At 34.8% G+C, this 24206-nt stretch overlaps 1 protein-coding gene across 1 annotated transcript in view; it reads left to right on the forward strand.

Moving 5' to 3' along the window:
* Positions 1 to 3497: 3497 nt before the first annotated feature.
* LOC129216779 (rho GTPase-activating protein 32-like) overlaps positions 3498 to 24206 on the forward strand; it is a 250038-nt gene continuing 229329 nt past the window's right edge. Inside the window, 1 exon segment of the mRNA XM_054850994.1 lies at positions 3498 to 3619. Coding sequence (XP_054706969.1) covers positions 3559 to 3619 — 61 coding nt within the window. The 5' untranslated portion in view covers positions 3498 to 3558.

Consider the following 24206-nt stretch of genomic DNA (forward strand, 5'->3'; position numbering starts at 1 on the left):
GAGTAGTTACCGAGTACTCGGTACGTCTCTAGTCTCAGTTAGTCCGGATAAATAAATGAAGTTGTTCTGTTTTGTCGAACAAAGGGCGATTGGCATTTATTGATTAAATGGGTTATCAGTTCCAGAAGTTAAACTAGTTGATTATTTTAATTAGTTTGTCGTTAGTTTTTTCTACTATACTGTAGATTTGATTGTGATTACTTTTTTCTGCATTTAGCTTTATGATTAGGGTTTAATTTTTAACCAACTAACGATCGAAGCCTTATAAATAGTTTTTGAAACTTATAAACACACTTGTTAAAAGTCTAAATTCTAACCAATTCAGTGTTTCCCTACCCTTTTCTTAAATCATTCCCCAAACTTAATATGCCCCAGGGAAATATGATTCATATTACCAAAAACAGGAACTTTTTTCGACCCGACATAAGACATTTAACTAGACTTAACCAAGTTTTCGAAGTCCATAAATGATGTCTCACTTTTTTTCTGCGTATTTGACACCCTCTCTTACTCGTTGTCACACAGTGTTAAATTTTATTTGATCCCATTTACTTCCCTTGTACCCTTGTCACTAGTCACGCTGTGTTACAGAACATTTTGTTACAATAAAGGGTTTTTTGTCCAACCAAAATATATGTTGTCACATTTCTTGCTATCCCCTCTCTCCCAGTTTTCGCAAACAGCCATAAAGAAACTTAATAAAACTGTCAAAAACTCTTACAATTTTACGGGCCCGCCTACACTCTCAAAATATGTGTGGACGACCCCAAAAGACATAGGCTGCTGGTGCACCAAAAAAAGGGAGGAAGGGGGCAGAAGAAATGCGGGAGGCTAGGATATACATAGCCCCTGAAACTCTTTTATTTATTTTTTTTTGAGCAATCACGATTGTTTATTGTTATCACTCGACTGTTTTGAGGTCCTTTGATTTTATTTTCCCCCCGCCTCCCTGTGCATCACCACCGTCGACCGGCCCCTACCGATGCTGCTCCTCTAGCGAAAACAGTCTCCAGGTTGCGTCCATATTCTACACACACACGCATACACACACCTACACACATACACTCCTGCACACAGACACCTAAACACACACATACATACAGACACCTATGCATACACACATACATACATGCACCTACATACACACACATACACCTATACACACACAAGCACATACACACACACGCATACATACAGACACCTACACACACAAACACATACTTATGCCTGCACACAGACACAAACACACATGCCTACACAAACAAACACACATACCCCCCCTCACACAAACACACACTATTACATACACACACACTCGTGATTGCGAAAAACATAATTTGAATTCAAGATTTCAAAATTCAAATTATTATTTTTTTTTTCGGTGAAATTGTGCTATATTATTGGCTTTTAGCATTGCTGAGTGAATGACCTCAAAAAATGTGGGATATGACATCAGAAATCGGGACGGGTGGCAACCTAGATTTCCTCCTGCCAATTCAAAGTTAGATTTTTATCAAATAACATGAGAACTGTCCATTTATTTGGAATTATACTTTTCATTTTCGTGGAAAAAATCAACCCACCCTGTAAAAAACCATTTTTAATCGATCATTAATGTGTAACTTTGAAAAGTGAAAGGATAAAGCTTCTTTACTTTTGGAAGTGAGGGGGCAGTTGCTTCTCCCCCCACCTCCGTACTTACCACCTATGCCAAAGAACATGGGGATTTTTTTTTTAAATTGAAATGCAAAAGAGGAAGTCATTAAAAGTAAAAGCAATTAATTACTCGTTCACGGATTTCCCTCTGAAAAAAATCAAAATGCTCTCCCCTAGTGAAACATTTACTTAACTTTGGAGAACGCTGGTCTAATGTATAAAAAATCCCCAAAAATTTTGAGGAAATAACTGGGCTCTCACGCAACTCCACATCATAATATAAATTTATTTTATGTCGATGGGGAAAAAAATCAGAAACTTGAGAAAAGCAATTAAACGACGCTCAGAAAGAGTTTTGGAACTTCATTTTCGTATCACATAATCCTTTATTAATAAAAATCCAATTCCATGAATATTCAGCACTTTTCTCCGTCTCCTAATTCAAACTTCGCAATCAGGCCGTTTTAATTAACAACTATCATCAGTGCTCCGTATAATAAATAAATGCGCGATTTTCGTCGGAGTAGAGCTCCTTAAAAAGGACAGGCTGACTAATCCGACATTTTGGTTCCAAGACAAAATTGGATCCAACTCGTTTCTAGTATTTATAAATACGTTATAAAATTCGCTGGTTGCTTTGTCGTAAAACAATTGATGTTAAAGTAAAATGTCACTTAAGGTGAATCTAGAAAAATAACTTATTTGACAAATTCAACAAAAATGTATCGAGAAATGTTTACTGTAATAAACTTCATATTCAGACCCTATTTGTTTTTTATTTGTATTGATTAAATCGTCTTCATCTACAGAATAAAATAACCAAACATCAATCAGGCGACTCACCTAAAGCTTGGACACCAGTTTTCTACAATGAGGCTTTTGTAAAAATACAGTAAACCATCGTTTTACGCGGGTTTATTTTACGCGGTTTAAGATTTGACACCTTTAATTTATCTTACGCGGATGAGTTTCGGTTTTACGTGGATGCGGCAATGCAAACAGATAAAATTTCCCCCTCTTTCAAAATCCAAACTCCTAAAGATTGCATATTACGCGTAATCAACTGCATTTTGGGGTGCTAATAATCGAGCTTGGGCCACTGGAGACATTTTATGCGGTTGATTCCAGAGCTCTTTCCAGAAGTAAAGTTATTAAACTCACAAAGTTCCGAACTCACTGGAAGAAGCGCTTTTAGGAGTGACAAAGGAGGCCAAAACCAACGAGGATACCGACGTCGGTAACGCACAACCAAAAACGTTCACATTGAAAACTTTGAGCCATTCCTAGATAATAGAAATGATCTTTCTGATTTGTTAGTGAAGGAAGATTCTATCATGGAAATAACGCAAGTAATCATGGAATGCATTAATGCAATGCTAAGAATTACAGAGAAAAATTCTTAATGACTGCCAAAAGACTATCATTGCCAGCTCCTCTGTATAAACCCAGAATATATTAATTTACGCTTTCCTTATGCATGTTGTGTATAAAAATCGATATAATTACACATTAAACTTATTATACAATTAGTCATTATTAGATTGAAGTATTTTGTTATCTACTGAACCAAACCCCTATTTTAACACTAGTTATAGGTCTCAATTTTCGCGGTTTCGATTTACCCGAACGCGGCATTTCCGAGGAACATAACAAGGGTCTAATAACTGTACTATTTTTTTCGCCCGACAATTTTGGAACCAAAATGTCGGATAAGTCAGCGCATGTCGGAGAAGAGGCGGGCGCGCGGCGCGGCGAGAATCGATGGCCGTGACGTCATCAGTGCGGGAGAAGTGACGTCAGACCGAAGTTGGGAACGCTGATGCATCCACACAACACGGGGAGTTCAAATGCGGATTGCCGCCATGTGATGAAGTTATTGTGCGTTTGAGTGCGTTGGACCACATGCCTAAAAGAGCCGTAACTCCACCGGGCAGTAGGAAGGCACACCAAACAGAGCAAGCCGGTGAGTTGAGAGTTTTTTTTTCCTTCAAAATCAGCAGACGATATTAGATAAACAAACACTGCACAGAGGGTTCCGCTGTTCTCTATTTGCAATCGGTGTTTCTTTTCTTTTGATATCTCGGTGATTTTTTTTTCTCCCTTCTTACCTGTAAGTTGGGAGGAGGGTGGGGTGGAGGAGAGAGAGGAAGGGGTTCTTCAACTTTTCCAAGGTCGTTTTCGCCTATCGGTATTTTGGGGGGAGTGGCGGTGAAGAGAGCCCCCGTTGGGTTTCTCGCGTTGCAGCTGTTGTTTTGGAATGTCTAATTTGCTGCAATGCATTCCGCTGTGAAGCAAACTTTTGCCGGAAAGAAAGATTTTGCAATTTGTGTGCAACAGTGTAATGATGATGCACATTAAAAATTTTTTTTAACCGAAATGCATTCAATCATTTTAAAATTTTAGTCAAAGTTTTATTTTTTGTTGTGTCCACAGACACATGCGTTATTTTAGCAGCACCAGCGATCTAACTCATTTTTAGAACTTCTTTGATAACTTTTAGGAATCGATAAGGGCATTCAAAAGTTTTCTCGACTCAGCATACTACAGTTAAAACGTCGAACGAAAAATCAATTGTTGATCCAATGTTTTTCAATGTGCTGTTTTAGCAGCATCAGCGATTTAACTCATTTTAAGTATTTCTTTGACTTTGTTTGTGGTTCAGTTGTAAATATCGACTCGGCATACTACAGTTAAAACGATGGACAAAATGTCAATTATTGATTCCGGTATTTCTCAATGTTTTTTTAGCACCATTAACGATCTAACTCCATTAAAAAGTTTCTTTGAACTTGTTTAGGAATAGATGACCGCTCAGTCAAATTTTTCAGTTGTAAACAGCGACTCAGCATTTACTGCAGTTAAAACGGTGAACGAAAAATCAATTGTTGATCCAATATTTTTCAATGTGCTGTTTGAGCAGCATGAGCGATCTAACTTATTTTAAGTATTTCTTTGACTTTGTTTAGAAATATATGATGAGTGCACTGCAAAAACTTTTCAGTCGTAAACATCGACTCAGCATATTACAGCTAAAACAGTAGACAACATGTCCAACTATTGATTCCAGTACTTCTCAATACGTTGTTTCAGCACCAATAGCGATCTAACTCCTTTCAAGAATTTCTTTGAACTTGTTTAGGAATAGATGAGCCACATTTTTCATTTTTAAACATCACTCAGCACAGCGTCTACGGTTAAAACGGTAAACGAGAAATCAATGTTGATCCAATATTTTTCAGTTATTTTAACAGCATTAGCTATCCTAAGGCCTGTTAAGAATTTCTTGAATCTTGTTTAGGAATAGGACTGCTCAGTCAAATTTTTCAGTTGAAACAGCGTCTCAGCGTTTCCTACAGTCAGGGCCGTCGACAGGATTTATGGGCCCCTATGCAACTTTCTTCAGGGCCCCTAACTTTTTACTTAATCTTTAACCTCCTCTTTCTAGGCTCCGTTTTCACATAAATATTTAAAATTGATTTGCGATTTCAGGTATGGGGGACCCTTTTTGTAGCTCGGACAACTTTATATCGGTAGCAAAACAGGCCATTTTATATTTTTTTCTTTACGATGTGTCTTTTCCTACGCGCGCGTGTGTATGTGTACTTAACAGAAATGAATAATTAAATAAATAAAAAATATTTCTGCTGTCTGTCTTTTTTTTTTACCTCCTTGGAGGAGGAGGGATATCAGGAGAATGATGCAGGGATCTCCTCCTTTGAGTTGAGGGTAGAATATCTCCAACTTTAGGGGGTCCGGGGGTCTCTCCCCCGGGAAAATTTTTTGAAAAATACACTGAAAAATTCTGCATTTTGAAGCCTTATACGGGATAATAGGAACTACAACATGTGGAAAGGAAAAGGAAAACAAAAATTTCTTAAACTTTACACTCTTTTGCAAACTAAGACAATACAAAATACAAACTGCTCGTGGTTCGACGAATCGTTGATATTAATCGTTAGAGAGGAAGAGCGACGAGGGAGAAACGATGACGCATTGTCACTTGCTCACATCGACTTTCTGTATAATTAATTTTCTATCATCCCTTATCAACTCACCAACAAACGGAACACTGAATTAACTGAAAAACGATCAAGATTAAGATATGCTTTAAAAGAAATGGTGGAAATAACAGCTTAACCATTCGCACAAATCATACTTTATACAACTGATAGGAAATAAAACTGAAGCACTTTTCAAGCAGTATCAGAAACTTTTTAAATTATTTTCAAGGCCTCTAGAACAATTAAAATTATTCAAAGCAGTTCATTTGTACTTTCCAATCTCTGTTATTTTAATACTTGTTCGTATAGTTATACATTCTAACTTAGTAAGAAACCCCTGTTAGTCTGCACTACTTGTATTTTTAAATAATAACTGGTGCAGAAAACGAAAAGGAATAGAGGTAGTGTAGTAATTTTTCTCATGCGAAACAGATTGACAGTATGCAGTAGAAGTAATACAAAAGCAGGCAATAACAAAATAACTTTCAAAATACGGAATATCAAGTTTAAATAAATAGCAAAATGTGAACATGCTGGTCACGAAAATGTATCTCAAGCAAGCAATATGTTGCAGGAACGTCATAACCATACTTTTTTACATTTTTGATGCAGAATGTAGCGAGGAGCTGAATATGCACATTTTGGCATCCCTTCTCCCCTCCTCGCATTTGAAGAAGTTTGAAATGCCCCAAGTTCTTTAGGGTTTTAAGCACTTGAAAATGAAATTCATTTTTAAAAGTATTTTTCCTTTTTTTTAGGATCGAATCATGCAATATTTTCGAGAGTTGGGGACCTAAGTTATTATAGCTTGTTTTGCTTATAGGTAAATCCAGCACTGATTCTAATTAATGGTGACATAACTGTGCCCTTTTTAGATATGTAAGGGCGTTCTATACACTTTGATAAGGAAACATCTTTCAAAGTGCCCCCCAATCGCCCCCTTCCCGGTTTTAGTCTAGAAACAACACTAGAACTAGTTTCAATTTGTATCACTGTACTCAAAACTAAATCAACTCACATTTTGAATCTTTTCATCGAACTGCGTTGCTTGCCTATGTTTTGAATTTCGAACGCTGAAAATGCAAGCGCTTATATTTATAAGTCTTTTTTTTTTTAAATTTCTTTGCCCCTTTTCCATTTCACTAACATTCTGTTTAGCTTTCAAAAAGAAGGAATTTTTTTTTAGCCTTGGAATTCACGCAAAAAAAAAAAAAGTCACATTTATTTTTGGTTCAAGGCGTCGATAGTGGGCTATGAAGATAAGGACAAGTAGAATTTCTCACTTCGAGCCTCATCACTTTCACTGAATTCACTTCGATTGAAAACTAATAATCGTAACTATTAATCTTAACTCTAGGAGAAAGACTTCCTTCAAACTAAAAAGTTTTTTTTAAGGGGGAGGGGGATTTATCTTCATCTTAGGCCCGCTTCGCGGGCCCCTCAATCTCTCACGGGCCCCTGTGCAATGCATAGGCTTGCCCCCCTCTCTCGACGGCCCTGCCTACAGTTAAAATGGTGAACGAAAAATCAATTGTTGATCTAACATTTGTCAATACGTTATTTTAGCAACATCAGTAATCCAATTATTTTTAAAGTATTTCTTTGGTCTTGTTTAGGAATCGATTAGTGCACTCCCAAAAACTTTTCAGTTGTAAACATCACTCTACTACAGTTAAAACGGTTAACGAGAAATCAAATGTTGGTCCAATATTCTTTCACTGTTATTTTAGCAGCATCAGTGACCTAACTCCTGTTAAGAATTTCTTAGATCTTTTTATTAATAGATGACTGTTCAGTCAAATTTTTCAGTTGTAAACATCGGCTCAGCATTCACTGAAGTTAAAACGGTAAACGAAAAATCAATTGTTGACCCAATGTTTTTCAATACGTTATTTTAGCAGTATCAGCAACCTTACTCCTGTTAAAAATTTCTTAGATCTTATTTTAGGAATAGATGACTGCTCAGTCAATTTTTTCATCTGTCAACTTTGACTCATCATACCACTGTAAGAAAGTGAACTAAAAATCAATAGTTGGTGCAATTTTTTCAGTGTCTGTGTGTTCTACATTTTAGCAGCGTCAGCGACCTAAATATCTTTTCAGAATTTCTTTGATAATATTTAGTAATAGATGAGTGCTCAGCGTACATTTTTCAGTAGTAAACATAGATACAACGTACGGTAGTCAAAACAGTAAACTGAAAATCAGTAGCTGATCCATTTTTACTTCCTTTTAAAAAAAGGAAGTATTGTATTCGCGAAAAAATTTTCACTCCAAATTCGGCCTTAATTTCCATTTTGCTCACCCCCGAATGAATGATGATTTTTTTTTCAACCCGACCACACGCGGATAAGTGCCTAAGAACGTATCAACACTCGAAATATCACTTTGACATTCCCCGAGTTAATTACAACGACTTTTCTCGTGACGTCCGTACGTATGTATGTATGTGCGGATATGCGTATGTATGTCGCATAACTCAAAAACGGTATGTCCTAGAAAGTTGAAATTTGGTACGTAGACCCCTAGTGGAGTCTAGTTATGCACCTCCCCTTTTGGTTGCATTCGGGTGTTTTTAAAGGGGTCTTTTGCCCCTATTTTGGAAGGAAATCATTGTTATTTTCGATGTATACTCAAGTGATGTTATGATTTGGCGATATATCGCCAGTCTTTTGGTCGCCAAGTTAGCGACGTATTTGGCGTTTTTTTTTTTTTTAAATCTTGTTTCAAATTGGTCACCTGTGGTGATATTTAGAGAGTAAACTATTGAATCACATTAAAATTGCCATTAATGGGAAAATGACATTAAAATTGGAGTGAAAGGAAGTCATGTGATGCACACATAAGCTCGTTTTCTTCATTTTAGAAGCATCAACGATCTAATATTAAAAAAAAAGAAAAAAAATGATATTGCTTAAGGAATAGATAAGTGCACTGTAAAAATATACAGTTGTGAACATAAACTCAAGAAGTTGGTTAAAACGGCAAACGGAAAATCAGTTTTTAATCCAATATTGAACACAAATCAATGAAAGACATTCATTAACAAAGTTGTGAGTGAATGTTCATAAAACTAGTTCCTTTTTAATTTGTGCTATATTTACGTTAAGCATTCCTTTTAATCATGTCAAACGCGCATTTGGGGTAAATTTGAATTACATAACTAGTGATACTTTGTTGGGATAATAGAGCAGTTTAAATAGGCGAATTACTTCATAATAAAAGATTCTTCCGTAAGAAATTAAGAAATATTGCTTTGAAATTAAGTAATGATTTCCAGTGCAATGTGCCCGATTCATTGAGGTTGTTATAAAAACGCGAAATACACGTTTTTTTCCTCGTTTCGCATCTGAGAAGTTCACTATGACTGTCTCAATGAAAGACCTGGCCGTCCCGATCACCTGATCTTAACCCGTGTGACTTCTGGATATCTGAAAGCTGTTGTGTTCAGTGCTCCGATTGCAAACTTTGCTGAGCTGAAGGCATGCATTACGCAACACATTCGAAACGTGACCCAGGAAACACTTCAATCAGTCGTAGAACATGCTGTTTTTCGATTTCAACTTGTTACAGAAAACGGGGTACATTTTATTGAACATTTTTTGCGCCAGTCTCACGAAAAATAAAGACTGATTTGATTTTTACTGATGCTTTTTATGCGGTTTTCGGCCTTCAGGACAATTAAAAACCATTTTGCCCCGTCCAATGTGATATAACCTTTCTGTGTTGAATGGGCTTACTTAACTAAAAGTATCACACCAATACCCTCGTGCACGCTGAGTAGTACGGTGTTTTAACGTATAGTTTACACCTTAGGTAAAAATGTTTGATTTATTTGTCATTTGTAGTCGACCACTATTAAATATGATGCTTACAGCGCAATCTATTGCTAAAAATTCGAACTATTTCTTTTTCTTCTGTCATCAAGTTCCCCCCTTCCTCGATAATATTCCGTTGAAGTTTGACGTCATTCTGACCAGTGGTTTAATTTTTATAGTGTTTTGAAAGTGGAACTTTAATTATAATCACCCTGTAGGTATCCTAACACGTTCCGAGTCTTTTTTTAGGAAAATTGTTTAGAAGCAAAGAAATTGATATTTTCTAATGAAGTTTTAGTCAGAATAAATAAATAACTAGCACGTTAAAAATTCTTTTATAATTTTTAATAAAAATTAAATATTTGTCTAATTTTTATGAAAATTAAAAAATGCTATAAAATAAAATTTTTAGCTTCTTAGAATAAAAGTACCACCAGAATAACTTATTGACTCTCATCTAGGGCCACCAAAAATGCCAAGTATACCAAAAAAGTTGATGATAGAGAGGAAATTTGAAATAAAAAATTTTTTCGGGTCACCGAAGCCTTTGTAGGATTTTCGAAAAGTTTGCTACATTTATATTTTACTAGTGGTACCCGCACGGCTTTGCCCGTAGTAGAAAAATTAAAAGGTCTTTTGGTTCGTCTGTATATTTACAAACAATGTATGGTGAATTTTCTCGCCAATTGGCTTGCACCCATGTTACGGTTCCACGTTATGATAATTTCGTATCTCGCCAATTGGCTTGTGCCCATGTTACGGTTCCACGTTATGATAATTTCGTAATTCACTCGTCCATCTTATGATAATTTTGTTCTTCAAATTGAAATAGAAAAAGAACCACATTGAATTTTCGAAAAATCGCTTCGAGGTGCACACCGCTATGCTACAAACTAACTTTGTGCCAAATTTCATGAAAATCGGCCGAACAGTCTAGGCGCTCTGCGCGTCACAGAGATCCTGACAGACAGAGAGAGATCCGGACAGAGAGACTTTCAGCTTTATTATTAGCAAAGATATAAGTAATTTTTTCTAGTACATGAGTAGACCGACCAGGAAATGAACAGTTCGTATTTATTTCTTGTTAATTTACTTAAAAAAGTTTTGTTTCAAAAGCTTTTTCTTAGATAAATTGGCAGTAGTAATTTTAATCTCAGTCAGAGCTATAAAGCTAATTCTGCTTATTATGTATACAGATGATAGTACGAGTTTAGTAAGTAGTTCAGTAAAACAAAGTTATAAATACAGTGACTTTTCATATGCATAAGTAGTCGCAAGTCGCGACTTATTTTTCAACTTCCACGACCTAATATTGGGTCGTGACAAAGGTTGCAGTCCGGATACTACAATGTATGTTGGACAAAAGTTGGAGGCGTCGCGTAAACGTTGAGTCCCGCCCCTCCCCCACCCCTCATTTCTCTGTATCATTGATGAAAATTGCTGCATGGATTTTCGCCAATTTCCTTAATAAATTAATATGCGTAGTAAGGACACTAAATAAAGTGAAAAACGAAAAAATTGTGATGCATTTTTTTTTTTTGAGCAATCACGATTGCTTATTGTTCTCACTTGACAGTCATTGATGTTCCGGTTCCTTTTTCAGCTTGGACCAGAGCCTTTTCAGCACCACCGCCCGCCGTCCTCCAGGCGCGGCTGTCCCTCGGTCCTGAGCTATCGGCTTCTCCTGATCGGAGGCGTCCATGTCCTACACACACGCACGCTCACACACATATAAACACACGACTTCACACACTCCTACACACATACATACACACACTCATCCCTGCACGCAGACACAAACACACATACCTACATACACACACGAACGCCTACACGCACACGCGCGTACACAGCACTCACTCACACACATGCATACATACACTTACACACACAGGCACCCACACACATGCGCCTACACAAACACACACGCGCATACACACGCTCGTGATTGCGAAAAACATAATTTGAATTCAAGATGCCAAAAATTCAAATTAATATATATATATATATATATATATATATATATATATATATATATATATTTTCTTCTTTATATCACGTCACGATAAATTTTGTGTCAATATTTTTGCAAATTTTTTTCAAAAAAAAAAAAAAAAAAGGCTTTGTAAACGGGTTAAAAATAGCAGAAAAGAAAAGATGGAAAAAATAAATTGTTTTTTGAAATGCGAACCTGAAAATTTCTCCGTAATTTATCGGTTCATTTTCATGATGCAATTATTCTCTGCTTTTAGAACGCTTCGATTGTTAAAAACTTCCTGTGTTACACAATCGACTCAATGAAAGCAGCTTTTTTTTAAATTCTTTCAACTATTATCTCGAGGAAGAAATGACGAATACAGGAAATTACATCGTTTTCGATTATGTCTTGTCTATATGCGAGTATACATGTTGCTCAAAAAGTTTTAGGCAAAACAAGAAAGGTGATTGAACTGATCTAGAAGAACAAAAACTCAACACGGGAGTAGTTGGTCGGAATCTACCCAGAGTTATGTCATTCGGCGAAACCTTGATCCACAATTTCTCTATTTTTAACTGCTCCACTCGTGATTTAATAGTATTACAGTGGCATAATGCTGAAATAAAAATCGGACATTTTGACATAAATATAGACTTAATAACTCATAACTTTTAATGACTCAGTACTTCTGACAACTTAATTTTTTCCCGTTTTATAGAACGAAATAAAATAATTAAATCAATACATAAAAATTTAAAAAATGTATAGAAAAAGACAAATTAATGTTGAGTATGAGTAAAAGCCGACATTGGCCTCTAAAGGGTGCAAAAAAAACCAAAAAAAAAAAAAAAGGCAATGCGAAAAGGGGGAAAAAAGAAAACAAAAGATAAAAAGGTGGTACACAGGTTTACGAGTTTAAAGAAAAGGAAAAAAAAACGAAGTGAAGTCGCACAGATTTGTTAGCGCAAAAAATAAATAAATAAATAAATAAATTAATAAATAAATAAAAATGAATAAATAAAAATAAATAAATAAAAAATATCTATATATATAAAAATGGAGTTTGGTAAATTTGTTCCCTAAGATCTCAGAAACTACCCGGCAGATTTGGCTGAAACTTTCACCGTTTGTTCTTTTTGGTACTGGGGAGGTTTGTAGACCAATTCGAAAAAAATCCGATTGATAGTTCCTTTTTTATTCTAATTTGTCCAAATTTTCGCATAAATGCCCCAATATGACGGTGAAAAAATACTTGCACATATTAAAATTATGTATCCATCGAAAGCGCTTATTTTTCTGCTGAAGATGGCATCTGTTAAGAAGTTCTAAGTTGTATGAAAAACGAGTTATGAGCTTTTTTTTTTCCATGTTCGTCAACCCAATTCATTATTTAGTGTATCATCTCAACTCCCAGTTCATAGTTAGAATTGTTGAATGTTTTGTGTTTTGTCCGACTGTTTAAGGCTTTTCTCAAGTCAAATCTTAAAGTAACGTTTTTCCCCCCAAAATGGGCTAATAATAACTAGATTTGGTTGATTATTTTCCATTTAAACGGAACTTTAGTGTAATTAATGGGTTTTTTTTAATTATTTGTGCTGATTGGATTTTTTAATCATTATCCAATCTAACAGCAGAAACCTCGCCAAAATTTATGCAGAAAGATTTCAGTAGCGGATGCATTTGGCAGTTTTTTCAACTGTCGCGGTTTTTGAAGTCAAAGACTACGTAATAATGTTTGTCAGCTTTCACCATGTAAACAAAATATCGTCAATCAAAGAATCTTTAAAACTTTTTTTACTGTAAAATAATCCAGCAACTAAATTAGGCAAATCCATAAACAGCACAAAAACTTCCATTAATGTGACTTTGTGCACAAATTCAAACCATCGCCAAATTTTACTACTTATTTTGGAAACATTTCGGATGAAATTGTTTAGCGCCATTTTATGGTGACCAAAAGTATCTTAGCATATAGCGACAATATATCTTTAACAAAAAATAGTAATATACCGTTTTACAAAGTAAGGAAGGGAAGCATTATCCAAGGTATCCCAAAACGATTCCCGAAAATTCAGTAACATTTTAAATCGCACCAAGAACCCACAATGATTAAAATTTTCCAAAATAACTTAAGCAAGTTTAAGGGGATCACGGGCGCGCGGCTACATTTTTTTAAACAGTTCGTTCTTCAATAGACATACAGAGAAGGTAAGACTCCATGTAAAAAAAAAAAAGTATTACTTGATAAATCTTTTTAAACATGTGAAGTTTAATTTCATATTTCGGAAATTCTTCAAATTTGTATACGCTTAAATTTCGTGTTTTCGTTTCTAAATGAGTACTATTTTGCTCTTTTTACTTAATGCTACTTTAGTTTTATGAGTAAGGAAGAAGCTAGATTTTAAATAACGTCAAAAAGGTGTGTTTTAAGTTCTTTCACCTAAAACAGAAAACAAATGCAAGTATAATTATTGCTAACCCAGGCAACGCCGGGTATTTTTGCTAGTATATATATAAAGTTGCACCAAAAAATAAAAAAGTGTTCAGGCTTGAGGGCTCATAGGTGGGAGGACGCATCGGCCGGCGGGCCAGTCCGCCCCTGTATAGTAGGGTTTATCGAAAAAAACTTTTTTTCGAAACTCAATTTGTCAAGCTGATAAAAAATTGCCCCTACCGACCCACATCTTAATAAAAATTTTTATCCGAATCAAAAAATATTTTGCAAAACCGCTGTAGTAGCCAGAATACAATGTTGGAATGCTTCAGTAAGCTTGAGGAAAACAATCAATACCTTTAACTTATCAAAAGTGCGCACTATTTTTTGCCGATGAAGAAAGCAATGAAAAATCTATCATTAATTATGCTCTCTAACCTGTAGAAAGTGCCTGCCGATGTTTTTGTCACAGTGAAGCTGATATTATAAATGGCGGGTACCTTGAAAATTATGTTGGATGAATTAGCTGACTAATCTGCAATATATTCAGCAAAGAGGCGACAGAAACTTAGATGAAACACAGGATGATTCACAGTACGTTAAGCGACTCAAGTTTTTGAATGTCTCTTTTAAATGAGAGGTAAAATTAACGAAGTTATAGAAAAACATTTACTGCGACTGTGATTTGGTGAAACCAATTAACGTTCACTCCCTGCTGTAATGAATTAAATACACTGATACAATGGTCAACGTTAATGTAGTTAAATTGGATACAGCAGTACACAAATCAAAGACCGAAATTTTTTGTTCTTTAACAAAAGCCAAGCATGTCTCCCATAAGAAAAGAAAAATATTAGAACAATTATTAGAAGGTCATGAGGTTTGTAGAGATCTTTTGATAAATCTCCACAATTATTTAAACTTCGTAAAACTAACTGCTGTGGAGTCACAGCCCGCGTTTTCATAAAATTGTTTTGAACAAAAATCCCGTCGAAACGAATTGCACACTTTTATGTACCAAACGATAGTTGCTTATTATGTAATTTTGCAGTGCTCTACAAATGGTGTACTGAAAAAGCCTTCAGCAAAACTCACGCATTCTTTTAGAGCTGTTGACAAACGGTAATATGGAAAAAGCTTAATATTATATGATAATATACAAAAAATATTCTACATATTTTTTTGGTGTTTAGTTTTTCATACTTAATTCTTGTAATAACATACTTCTATGTAATAAAATGAAAACGATGTGTGTTTGCAAGATTGTTTTATAACCTTTATTTTATTTTATTATTTTTTTTTGTTGAACTTCACAAAACTAATCTTATAATATATTTAGAAAATACATTAAAATAATTTTTATCTCTATAAAACATAAATAAATGAATCAAAAATTCTTCATTAGCAAAGAAATTTTTAAACCAATATTTGCAAAATAATAATAATAATAATAAATAAATAAAAGATAATACATTTATGAACATTCTAACTTGAACTTCTAAAAAATCCTTATTTTCGCGTACTATTCGGGAACCTAAATGCCGCATGAGAGCAAAACCTTTTATTTGAAGATAATTCCCAAGCTATATTACTCAGAATTTTCACTTAGAAAAAATTTTGAAATTTTTTCTGTTATTCAAAAAATGTTTAGAAAAAATTTGTTTTTGAAGAAAATTCTAAACTTTAAGCCTTCTGCGGGACACCTAAATATTTTTTGCTTGTGATTAAATTTTTTGTGTAAGATGTGGGTCGGTAGGGGAAATTTTTTATCAACTTGACAGATGGCATTTCGAAAAAGAGTATTTTTTGATACACCCTACTGTACAGCGCATTGCATTATTTCTATAAGAAAGGTAGATCGGGGCACCTTTATGAGGATTTTTTTCAATGAATTTTCTAAATGTTATGTTTTAACTTCGGAAATTTTTGACATTGCGGTTTTATGAAGTAGTTAATGGAGTCAGAATTTGTATATTTAGTTGTTGCTCAGCTTGTGTTTTTAACCGTTAAAAAATTATTTTTGAGTCCAAATCCGTCACGTTTACGCATACTTATTTTGAGACCTAACGTGGTTCTGTTAGTGTTTTAAATATAATGGTTTACCATCGTGAAAATGAAGCAAATTTATTACAGACTGAATAGTGTATGAAGAAAAAGCCGAACGAGCATGAAGACGGCACTACATGATTGTAAGCTTTAAGATACGAATTAGTAACTCAATCAAAAATTAAATGGCGATTTTCATAACTAAATAGCCTGATAATACCAAAAAGTTTTGAAACAGTTCGGAGAGAAAAAAGCGTCTGGACATGTTTAGAAGTAAGACGCAGTAAAGAACGTGCGTGAAGGTGATCAGACGTCAACGCGTAAACTTGCCCGCCATCAAGTTTGGATTTATTTTTATGCAGTTCATACTAGTACAATTCTCAAAAAGGGATAAAATTCTGCTAATTTTTATATATTTGTTCTTTCTTAAGTAAGTATTATTTATTCACAATAAGTTTCAAAACGTTAAACTCAAAATTTACTCGACTTGGTAGAAAACAGATTATTCTTTCTGCATGCTAGACCGAAGCTCGACCAATGCTTAAAAACTTGTGAGTATATTTGCTAGAGAGCAGAATCAATATGATATGACTGTTGGCTCTCCAGTTATAATTCGTTTTGAACGAGCTGATGTGTGCATCACATGACTTCCTTTTACGCTAATTTAATGATAATAGTACCTTTTACTTGAAGTAAGCAAAGAAACACTTCAAATATTTTCACCCCAAGTTTGTTGCGAACCGAAGCAAAAAAAAAAAAAAAAAAGTTTTATGCGGATTAATTTTCCAAATATTGGCAATTTTAATCTGATTCAATGGTTAACTCTAAATATCGCTAATAGTGGCCAAATTGAAACCAGATTAAATAAAAAAAAAAAGAAAGAAAGAAAAGAAAAGAAAACCCACGCCAAATTTGTAACCAAGTTGGCGACATAACTGGGCGACCAAAAGCTTGACGATATATTGCCAAGTGTTTACCAAATGATAACACCACTTGAGTTTGCGTTGAAATTAATAATGATTTCTCCCCAAAAAGGTGTTAAAGACCCCCTTTGGAGCATCCGAATGCAACCAAAAAGGGAGGTGCAAAACTAGATCCCACTAGGATCCAAATTTCTACGTACCAAATTTCAACTTTCTAGGACATACCGTTCTTGAGTTATGCGAGATACTGTTTGACCACGGATTGTATGGAATTGGCAAACATCCAGTTAAGGCGATTCCATCTGAATGAGGGGAAAAATAAAAATTTTATGCGCGTATTCAGCTCATTTGAATGAGACTCTGCTTAATTTAGAGGCTAACATACGTCTGCAAAGTCTGACATCCCTGAAAACTAATAGATGCTTCCATTTCCGCGTGTAAACCGGATGTTTGCCTTTCCATACAATCCGTGATTAAACAGTACATACGCACATACATAGGTCACGAGAAAACTCGTTGTAATTAACTCGGGTATAGTCAAAATGAATATTTCGGGTGTCTATACGTTCTTAAGCACATATCCACGGGTGGTCGGGTTGAAAAAAAAATAGATATTCATTTGGGATCGAGCAAAATGGAAATTAACACCGATTTTTGAGTGAAATTTTTTTCGCGATTACAATACTTCCTTTTTGGTAAAAGGAAGTAAAAAAAGGCACCCCGGTCTACCCTATACTCTGTATACAACATATACGCATCTCCCATACTAATTTACAAAACCAATGAAGATACCCTTTCCGCCTTTTTTCCCCCTTCTTGTCCTTAGATTGATCCTTATCTTCCATAGACGCAATTATCTCACTTTGTTGCTACCGTTCTCCGCTGCTCTCATCTCCGGTAATTATGAGTTGAGGGGAATTGTTGCTGCTCGTCTTGTAATAGAACCGCTTCTTCAGAAAGGACTGACAATGCAGGACGTTCTGCGATAAGCCGCTTAATAACGAACAATGAGGAAATATTCTTACTGACGGACATTAATTTTGAGTCCTTTTCTGGGAAATATCTCTGGCATTTGAAGGAGAGTGTTTGAGACGCTGAACTATTCTTGTTAATAAACGATCGCTAGTTTTCTTTTTTAAAACTAAGTGTCTTGGGAGGAATAAATGGATTATATGATGATACTAGTAGTACCCGCACAGCTTTGCCCGTAATAGAAAATTAAAAGATCTTTTGGTTTGCCTGTATATTTAAAATAATGCGAGGTGAATTTTCTCGCCAATTGGCTTGTGCCCATGTTACGGTTCCACGTCATGATAATTTCGTAGTTTACTCGTCCTTCTTATGATAATTTTGTTCTTAAAACTGGAATAGAAAAAGAACCACATCGAATTTTCGAAAAATCGCTTCGAGATGCACACCCCCATGCTACAAACTAACTTTGTTGCAAATTTCATGAAAATCGGCAGAACGGCCTAGACGCTGTGCGCGTCACAGAGATCCTGACAGACAAAGATCTTGACAGACAGAGAGACTTTCAGCTTTATTATTAGTAAAGAAAATCATTAAAGAACCTTTAAAAAAGAACATTTGAGTATTTTAACCCTGTGGCTGAGTATCCTAGGCGCCGAGCTGAAATTTTTGGGAGGGCTAAAACTCTCAATTTGCCCAATGGAACTCCAAATATTGCCGAATGAAGTTCCAAATTTCGTCGAATGATGAAATTTTGCAGAATACAAATCCAAATTTTGCCAAATCAACATTTGTCAAATAAGGAAATTTTTGGAAGGTCACAGTGACCTCAAGTGGCCTCCTATCGGGGCACCATTGATCCTATGATTTACGTTAGCAAAGTTCTCTCGTCGCGTGTTTTTTACGTATATGATTTATTTTTACGAAAATTTAAAACCTTCACTCACTATTTTATCGTTTAAATATCAGTTGCTCATTTTATGAAGTATTATGATTGACATGGTCAGTCATTTTGTTGCCACGTACTATCTTAATAAGAGTTCACAGAAAATTTATTGCTTGCTGTTCCTAAAAAAAAAAATTAATTTGAATTTTGGCTTCTTGAATTCAAATTATGTTTTTCGCAATCACGAGTGTGTGTATGTGTAGGGATGTGTGTTTGTGCCTAGACATGAGTGTGTGGGTATGTGTGTATGTATGCGTGTGTGTTTGTGTCTGTGTGCAGGCATGAGTGTGTGTGCATGTGTGTATGTAGGTGTGTGCGTGTGTATTGTGTCTGTGTGCTGGCATGAGTGTGTGTGTGTGTGTTTAGGCATGAGTGTGTGTGTATGTGTGTTTGCAGGTGTATGTATGTATGCGTGTGAGTGTAGGATATGGGCGCAACCTGGAGACGGTTTTCGCTAGAGGAGCAGCATCGTGAGGTCGGTCGACGGTGATGCTGCAGAGGGTGCTGGCGGGAAAATAAAATGATAGGACGCAAAAACAGTCAAATGAAAACAATAAGCAATCTTGATTGCTCAAAAAAAAAAAAATGCTCGGGGGGAGTGAGGATCGTAAAGAAAATTGAATTTGCTGCAATCTGAAGAAGGACTTCGCCTTGAAGCTTGTTTTGAGATGTATCTTGATAAGCGTAACTCCAAACTTAATCTGTGTTCGCAATCACAATGCATATTATTAGTATTTAACTTTAAACGCTCAGGTACGGTAATTATGAACGCTACATGAGTATTTAAATCATGTCGAATAAAGGTGTTTTTTTATGTTATAAAGATTTCTAGTTGAATAATTCAGAATGTTTCTCGTTTTCATTTCTCTGCTTAAAGATGAGTGTGTCTCTTTTTTTTAAATAATACACAAAGTATTAAACAGTATTTTCAATACGCACACTTCTTACTGCGTGGGTTTTTTCGTTTAAAGTGCTTTCATTCATCAGTGTTCTTTTCACATGATAAGGGTAAATCGAAATTTATGCAAAATTGTAGCTTTTAAAAGCATGGAGTAATCAAGTAAAGATAGCAGAAATACGAAGAGAAAAAAAAATGTATAGTAATAGTAACAATAATAGTAATAAAAAAAACTTTTTAAAACGCAGCTGCAAACTTGGATTGCCAAAGTTTAATTTGTCGAAAACAAATTCATTTTCTTTTTTTTTCTTTTCTTTACTTTTTCTTGTTCTTTCTTTCTTCTTCTTTTTTTTTCGAGATTATGAATTTTTTGATTTTATTGCTCCTGAAATTATGAAGCAATTAAACGAAGTAACCAAACTCGCATTTCCCTGCATTTTATTAATGGGACAAATGTTTGTGCATCGTAAAACTTCTCACCAATCGATGCTACAGCCTCAAATAAAAAATACATATTGCAGGCATCTTTATAAAAGAAACGCATGAAATGAGGGAAATATTCCTTTTTCCCTTGCGCTCGCAATTGTGACATCACTTCCATATATCATTTTTCCCTTTTTGCCCAGAATAAAGGAGAAAAACTCTCATTTTTCATCTCTTCCTCGCCTTCGTTCGAGACACAGTTCTTCCAGGAATAAAAGCGGCTAATCAACGTAGCTTTTTCAAATGAAAATTTTCTCCTTTCACTATTTCCGGTGCTTTGAAACGAAACGCCTTGTAGTTAAAGTGCGATTAAGGAACAAGGTTGAATGAAATCTTGAATAAAGTTAGTCAAATTTCTTCTGTTTATTATGGGGCTAGCGCAATCGATCCAAAATGCAGTAAATCATCAATAGAGCTCAGATTAGGTGTGTAGTAAAGTCATCCAAATGTGCATGCAAATATGCACTAAAATTTCCTTCAATATGCACTAAAATTTCCTTAAATATGCACAAAAAATTCCAAAAATATACACTAAAAATTTCAAAAATGTGCACTAAAAATTTCTTAAATATACACTAAAAATTCTTTAAAAATGCACTAAAAATTCCTTAAATATGCACTTAAAATTCTTTAAATATGCACTTAAAATTCCTTAAATATGCACTTAAAATTCCTCGAATATGCACAAAAAATTCCATGAATATGCACTAAAAATTCCTTAAATATGTACTAAGAATTTCAAAAATATGCACTAAAAATTTCTAAAATATGCACTAAAAATTCAAAAAATATGCCTTAATATTTTTTTTATTCACACAAGTAAAAAATTTCAAATCTGAATAAAACCTCAAATGGCGTTTCTCAGGTCCGTCACTTCAATTTTTTTCCAGGAGGGGGGGGGGAGCAAAGGGTGTATGCTGTATATTCGGCAAATTTCATCGTGAAACAATAAAATCTACGCCCTTAAATGTAATTAATTTTTTAAAGCCAGTTTGGGCAACGGATCTCCTGACTCCCTTAAGTGCATTTCTATTCTTGCATTTCTTATGTTTTTGACGATAAATTTAAATTTTTCTCGATAATATGCACAAAAAGGAGAACACGAGAAAAACCCACAAGTCGTCCGATTTTAAAAAAAAATTAATTATTAAATAAAAACAAAAAACCCGACTGCGAAAAAACCAAAAAAACTAAAAAGAAAAATGTATAAGCCCAGTAGTGCTATTAAGTACTATTAAATAACTGCACCATTGAAATAGTTTTATATTCGTACACAGATAAGAAATATCATAAATTCAAAAACAGAATAGAAGGATCATCAGTCGGGGCTCATTCAAATTTTACGGGGTTTTCAATGGTGCAGTTATTTTATAGTACTTAATAGCATTCTAAACTACTGGGCTTATACATTTTTCTTTTTAGTTTTTTTGGTTTTTACGCAGTCGGGTTTTTTGTTTTTATTTAATATTTAATTTTATTTTACACTTTTTTGTTAATTTTCATTGACTTAGTCATTATGATTATAAGACTCGCAATCTTGTCATTTCATTGAGAGAGTTTGTTTGTATCGTGAGGTTTAATAAGTAACTTTCGTGGGTTTAAACTACAGATAATTAGTCCCTCTAGGGACCTAACTCGGCTTAAAGCTACATGTGCTTGACGTTTAGCAAAAATGCGAGAACTAAGTCACCCACAGCACAGCTATATAAACTGACAGTATTCGAACTGAAAGTGCAACAATATGTAAATTACCTAGGTGGCGTAGTTGTTTTTCTACGTATATAAGCACGAACTCTAGAGTTGGAAATGTGCTCAATTGATTTAATGGTTTGTTGGTCAAATTTGACGCAGGGTCAAAATGTATAAGTTTGATTTATTTATCAGCTCAGTGAGCATATTCTTATTTTTGAATGTAACATAAACCAATAAATGGTTTTTTAACTTAATGTCTCTTGCTTTGCTACTCTGTTATCTAGCAATGGTTATGGGGCCATTGCAACGCAATAATAGTTATCTTCAAGCAGAGACAAAAGTAGTAGATTGACGAGAGTAAAAACATCTACTTGGAACTTTTTATTGCCGTTTTGTCAAAAAAGGAAAATGGCTGACTTCGCTGGAGACACGGAAGACATCCGGATAAAGGTTGAGAAATTCAACGGATGTGAATACAGACGTTGGGCAGCTAAAATGAGGGCGGCGCTTATGGGAGTTGGAAGCTGGCAAATTGTTACAGGAGATTCAGTGAAACCTGATGGAAAGGATCCGAAGGAAATGGCCAAGTTTCAGCGACTAGACGAGAAAGCGTATTCTCTGATCTACAGTTGTTTGGAAGAAAGATACCAAGAACTTATTGATGACACAGAAAGCTCACACGAAGCGTGGAAAATTCTGAAGGACAATTTCGACATGCAGTCCCGAGCAAGATTGGTGAGAAATTTAGACGAATTTTTTCGTATTAAGTTTAATTCCGAAAATGAAAATATTGGAATGTTTATTAGGAGGGTTAAACAATCTGCTACTCGTTGTAATGAAAGTAATCATAAAATAGATGATTTATACATATGCTTTCAATTAATAAGAGACTTGCCTGATGAATTTAATGGAATTGTTCAGAAATTGTATACTGTAGATGATAAAGATTTTACTGTTGAAAAAATCTCCGAAGCTTTGCTGCTAGAAAATAGTAGGTTAAATTTAATCGATTATGACAAGGGTAAAAATGAAAATTCTGTTTTTGTAACAAAATATGAGAACCGTAAAAATAGCACACAAAAGTTAACTTTTGAGAAAAATAATTTAAAACGAGATAATGTTTTAAAAATAGGCCCATGTCATGAATGTGGTCTTTATGGACATTTAAAGCGTAATTGTTTTAAATTTAAATCTAAAAACAAATCGAACAAAAGTCTGAAACCGAATTTTAAAGGTTGCATTACTGAATCTAACGTAAATCTGAGTGTAATATCAAATGATAACAAATGTTCAGATTCTGATTGTAATGTAGGATTTGTAAAAGACTTGAAAACAGGTTTTGTCCTGGATTCTGGAGCCACAAATCACTTCGTAAACGATAAAACTCATTTAAATGACTTTCGTGAAATTAAAGAACAAAATATGTCTGTTGCAACTAGAAATTCTCATGCGCCGATTAAAGGCGTTGGTACGTTAAAATTTCATGTGAAATGTGATGGGGAATTTGTAGAAGTTAATTTGAGAGACGTGTTATATGCTCCAGATCTGAGGCGAAATTTATTTTCAGGACTTATGCTAGATAAGTATGGTTATAAAACTGTTTGTGGAAATGGTAAAGCTACCGTTTATTCTGCGGATCGTAGCAAGTGGTTTGAATTTAAATTAGGGGATCAATTCTATGAAATTGAACCAATTTGGCAAGAAAATAGTCTGAGAAACCCTACAGCAAACGTAACTTCTAGTGAGAAAATTGAACTTTGGCACAGACGTTTTGCACACTGTAATTATCATAAACTGAACCAGATCTCAAAGAGTGGGGCCGTGAGGGATTTACCAGAGATACCAATTTATAAGAGTATCTGTGATGTATGTCAGGAAGCAAAATCTAAACGTTCATCTTTTAAAAAATCAAACACAGTGAAGGCTCAAAAGGTGTTAGAAGGAGTTCACACTGATGTATGGGGAAAGTCGCCTGTTAAAACAGAAAATGGGTATGTGTACTATCTTTCGATAATTGATGAATATTCAGGTCGTGTGTGGATCTATCCTTTAAAAGCAAAATCAGAGGTGTTTTCTAAGTTTAAGTTATTTATTTCATTAGCGGAAAAACAATCTGACTGTAAATTAAAATGCGTTCGTAGTGATAACGGACTTGAATTCTGTCATATTGAATTTGGGAAATTTCTTGAAGAAAGAGGGATTAGACATGAAAGAACTGTTATCATGACGCCAGAAATGAATCCATTTGCCGAAAGCTTTAATGGTTACGCAATGGATGCCGTTCGGGCAATGTTAATCGAATCTAAGTTACCAAAGAAATTTTGGCTTGAAGCGCTTTTTCATTACGTTCATGTAAGAAATC

This window comes from Uloborus diversus, chromosome 2, assembly GCF_026930045.1.
Source record: "Uloborus diversus isolate 005 chromosome 2, Udiv.v.3.1, whole genome shotgun sequence".
Taxonomy (NCBI): Eukaryota; Metazoa; Arthropoda; class Arachnida; order Araneae; family Uloboridae; genus Uloborus; species Uloborus diversus.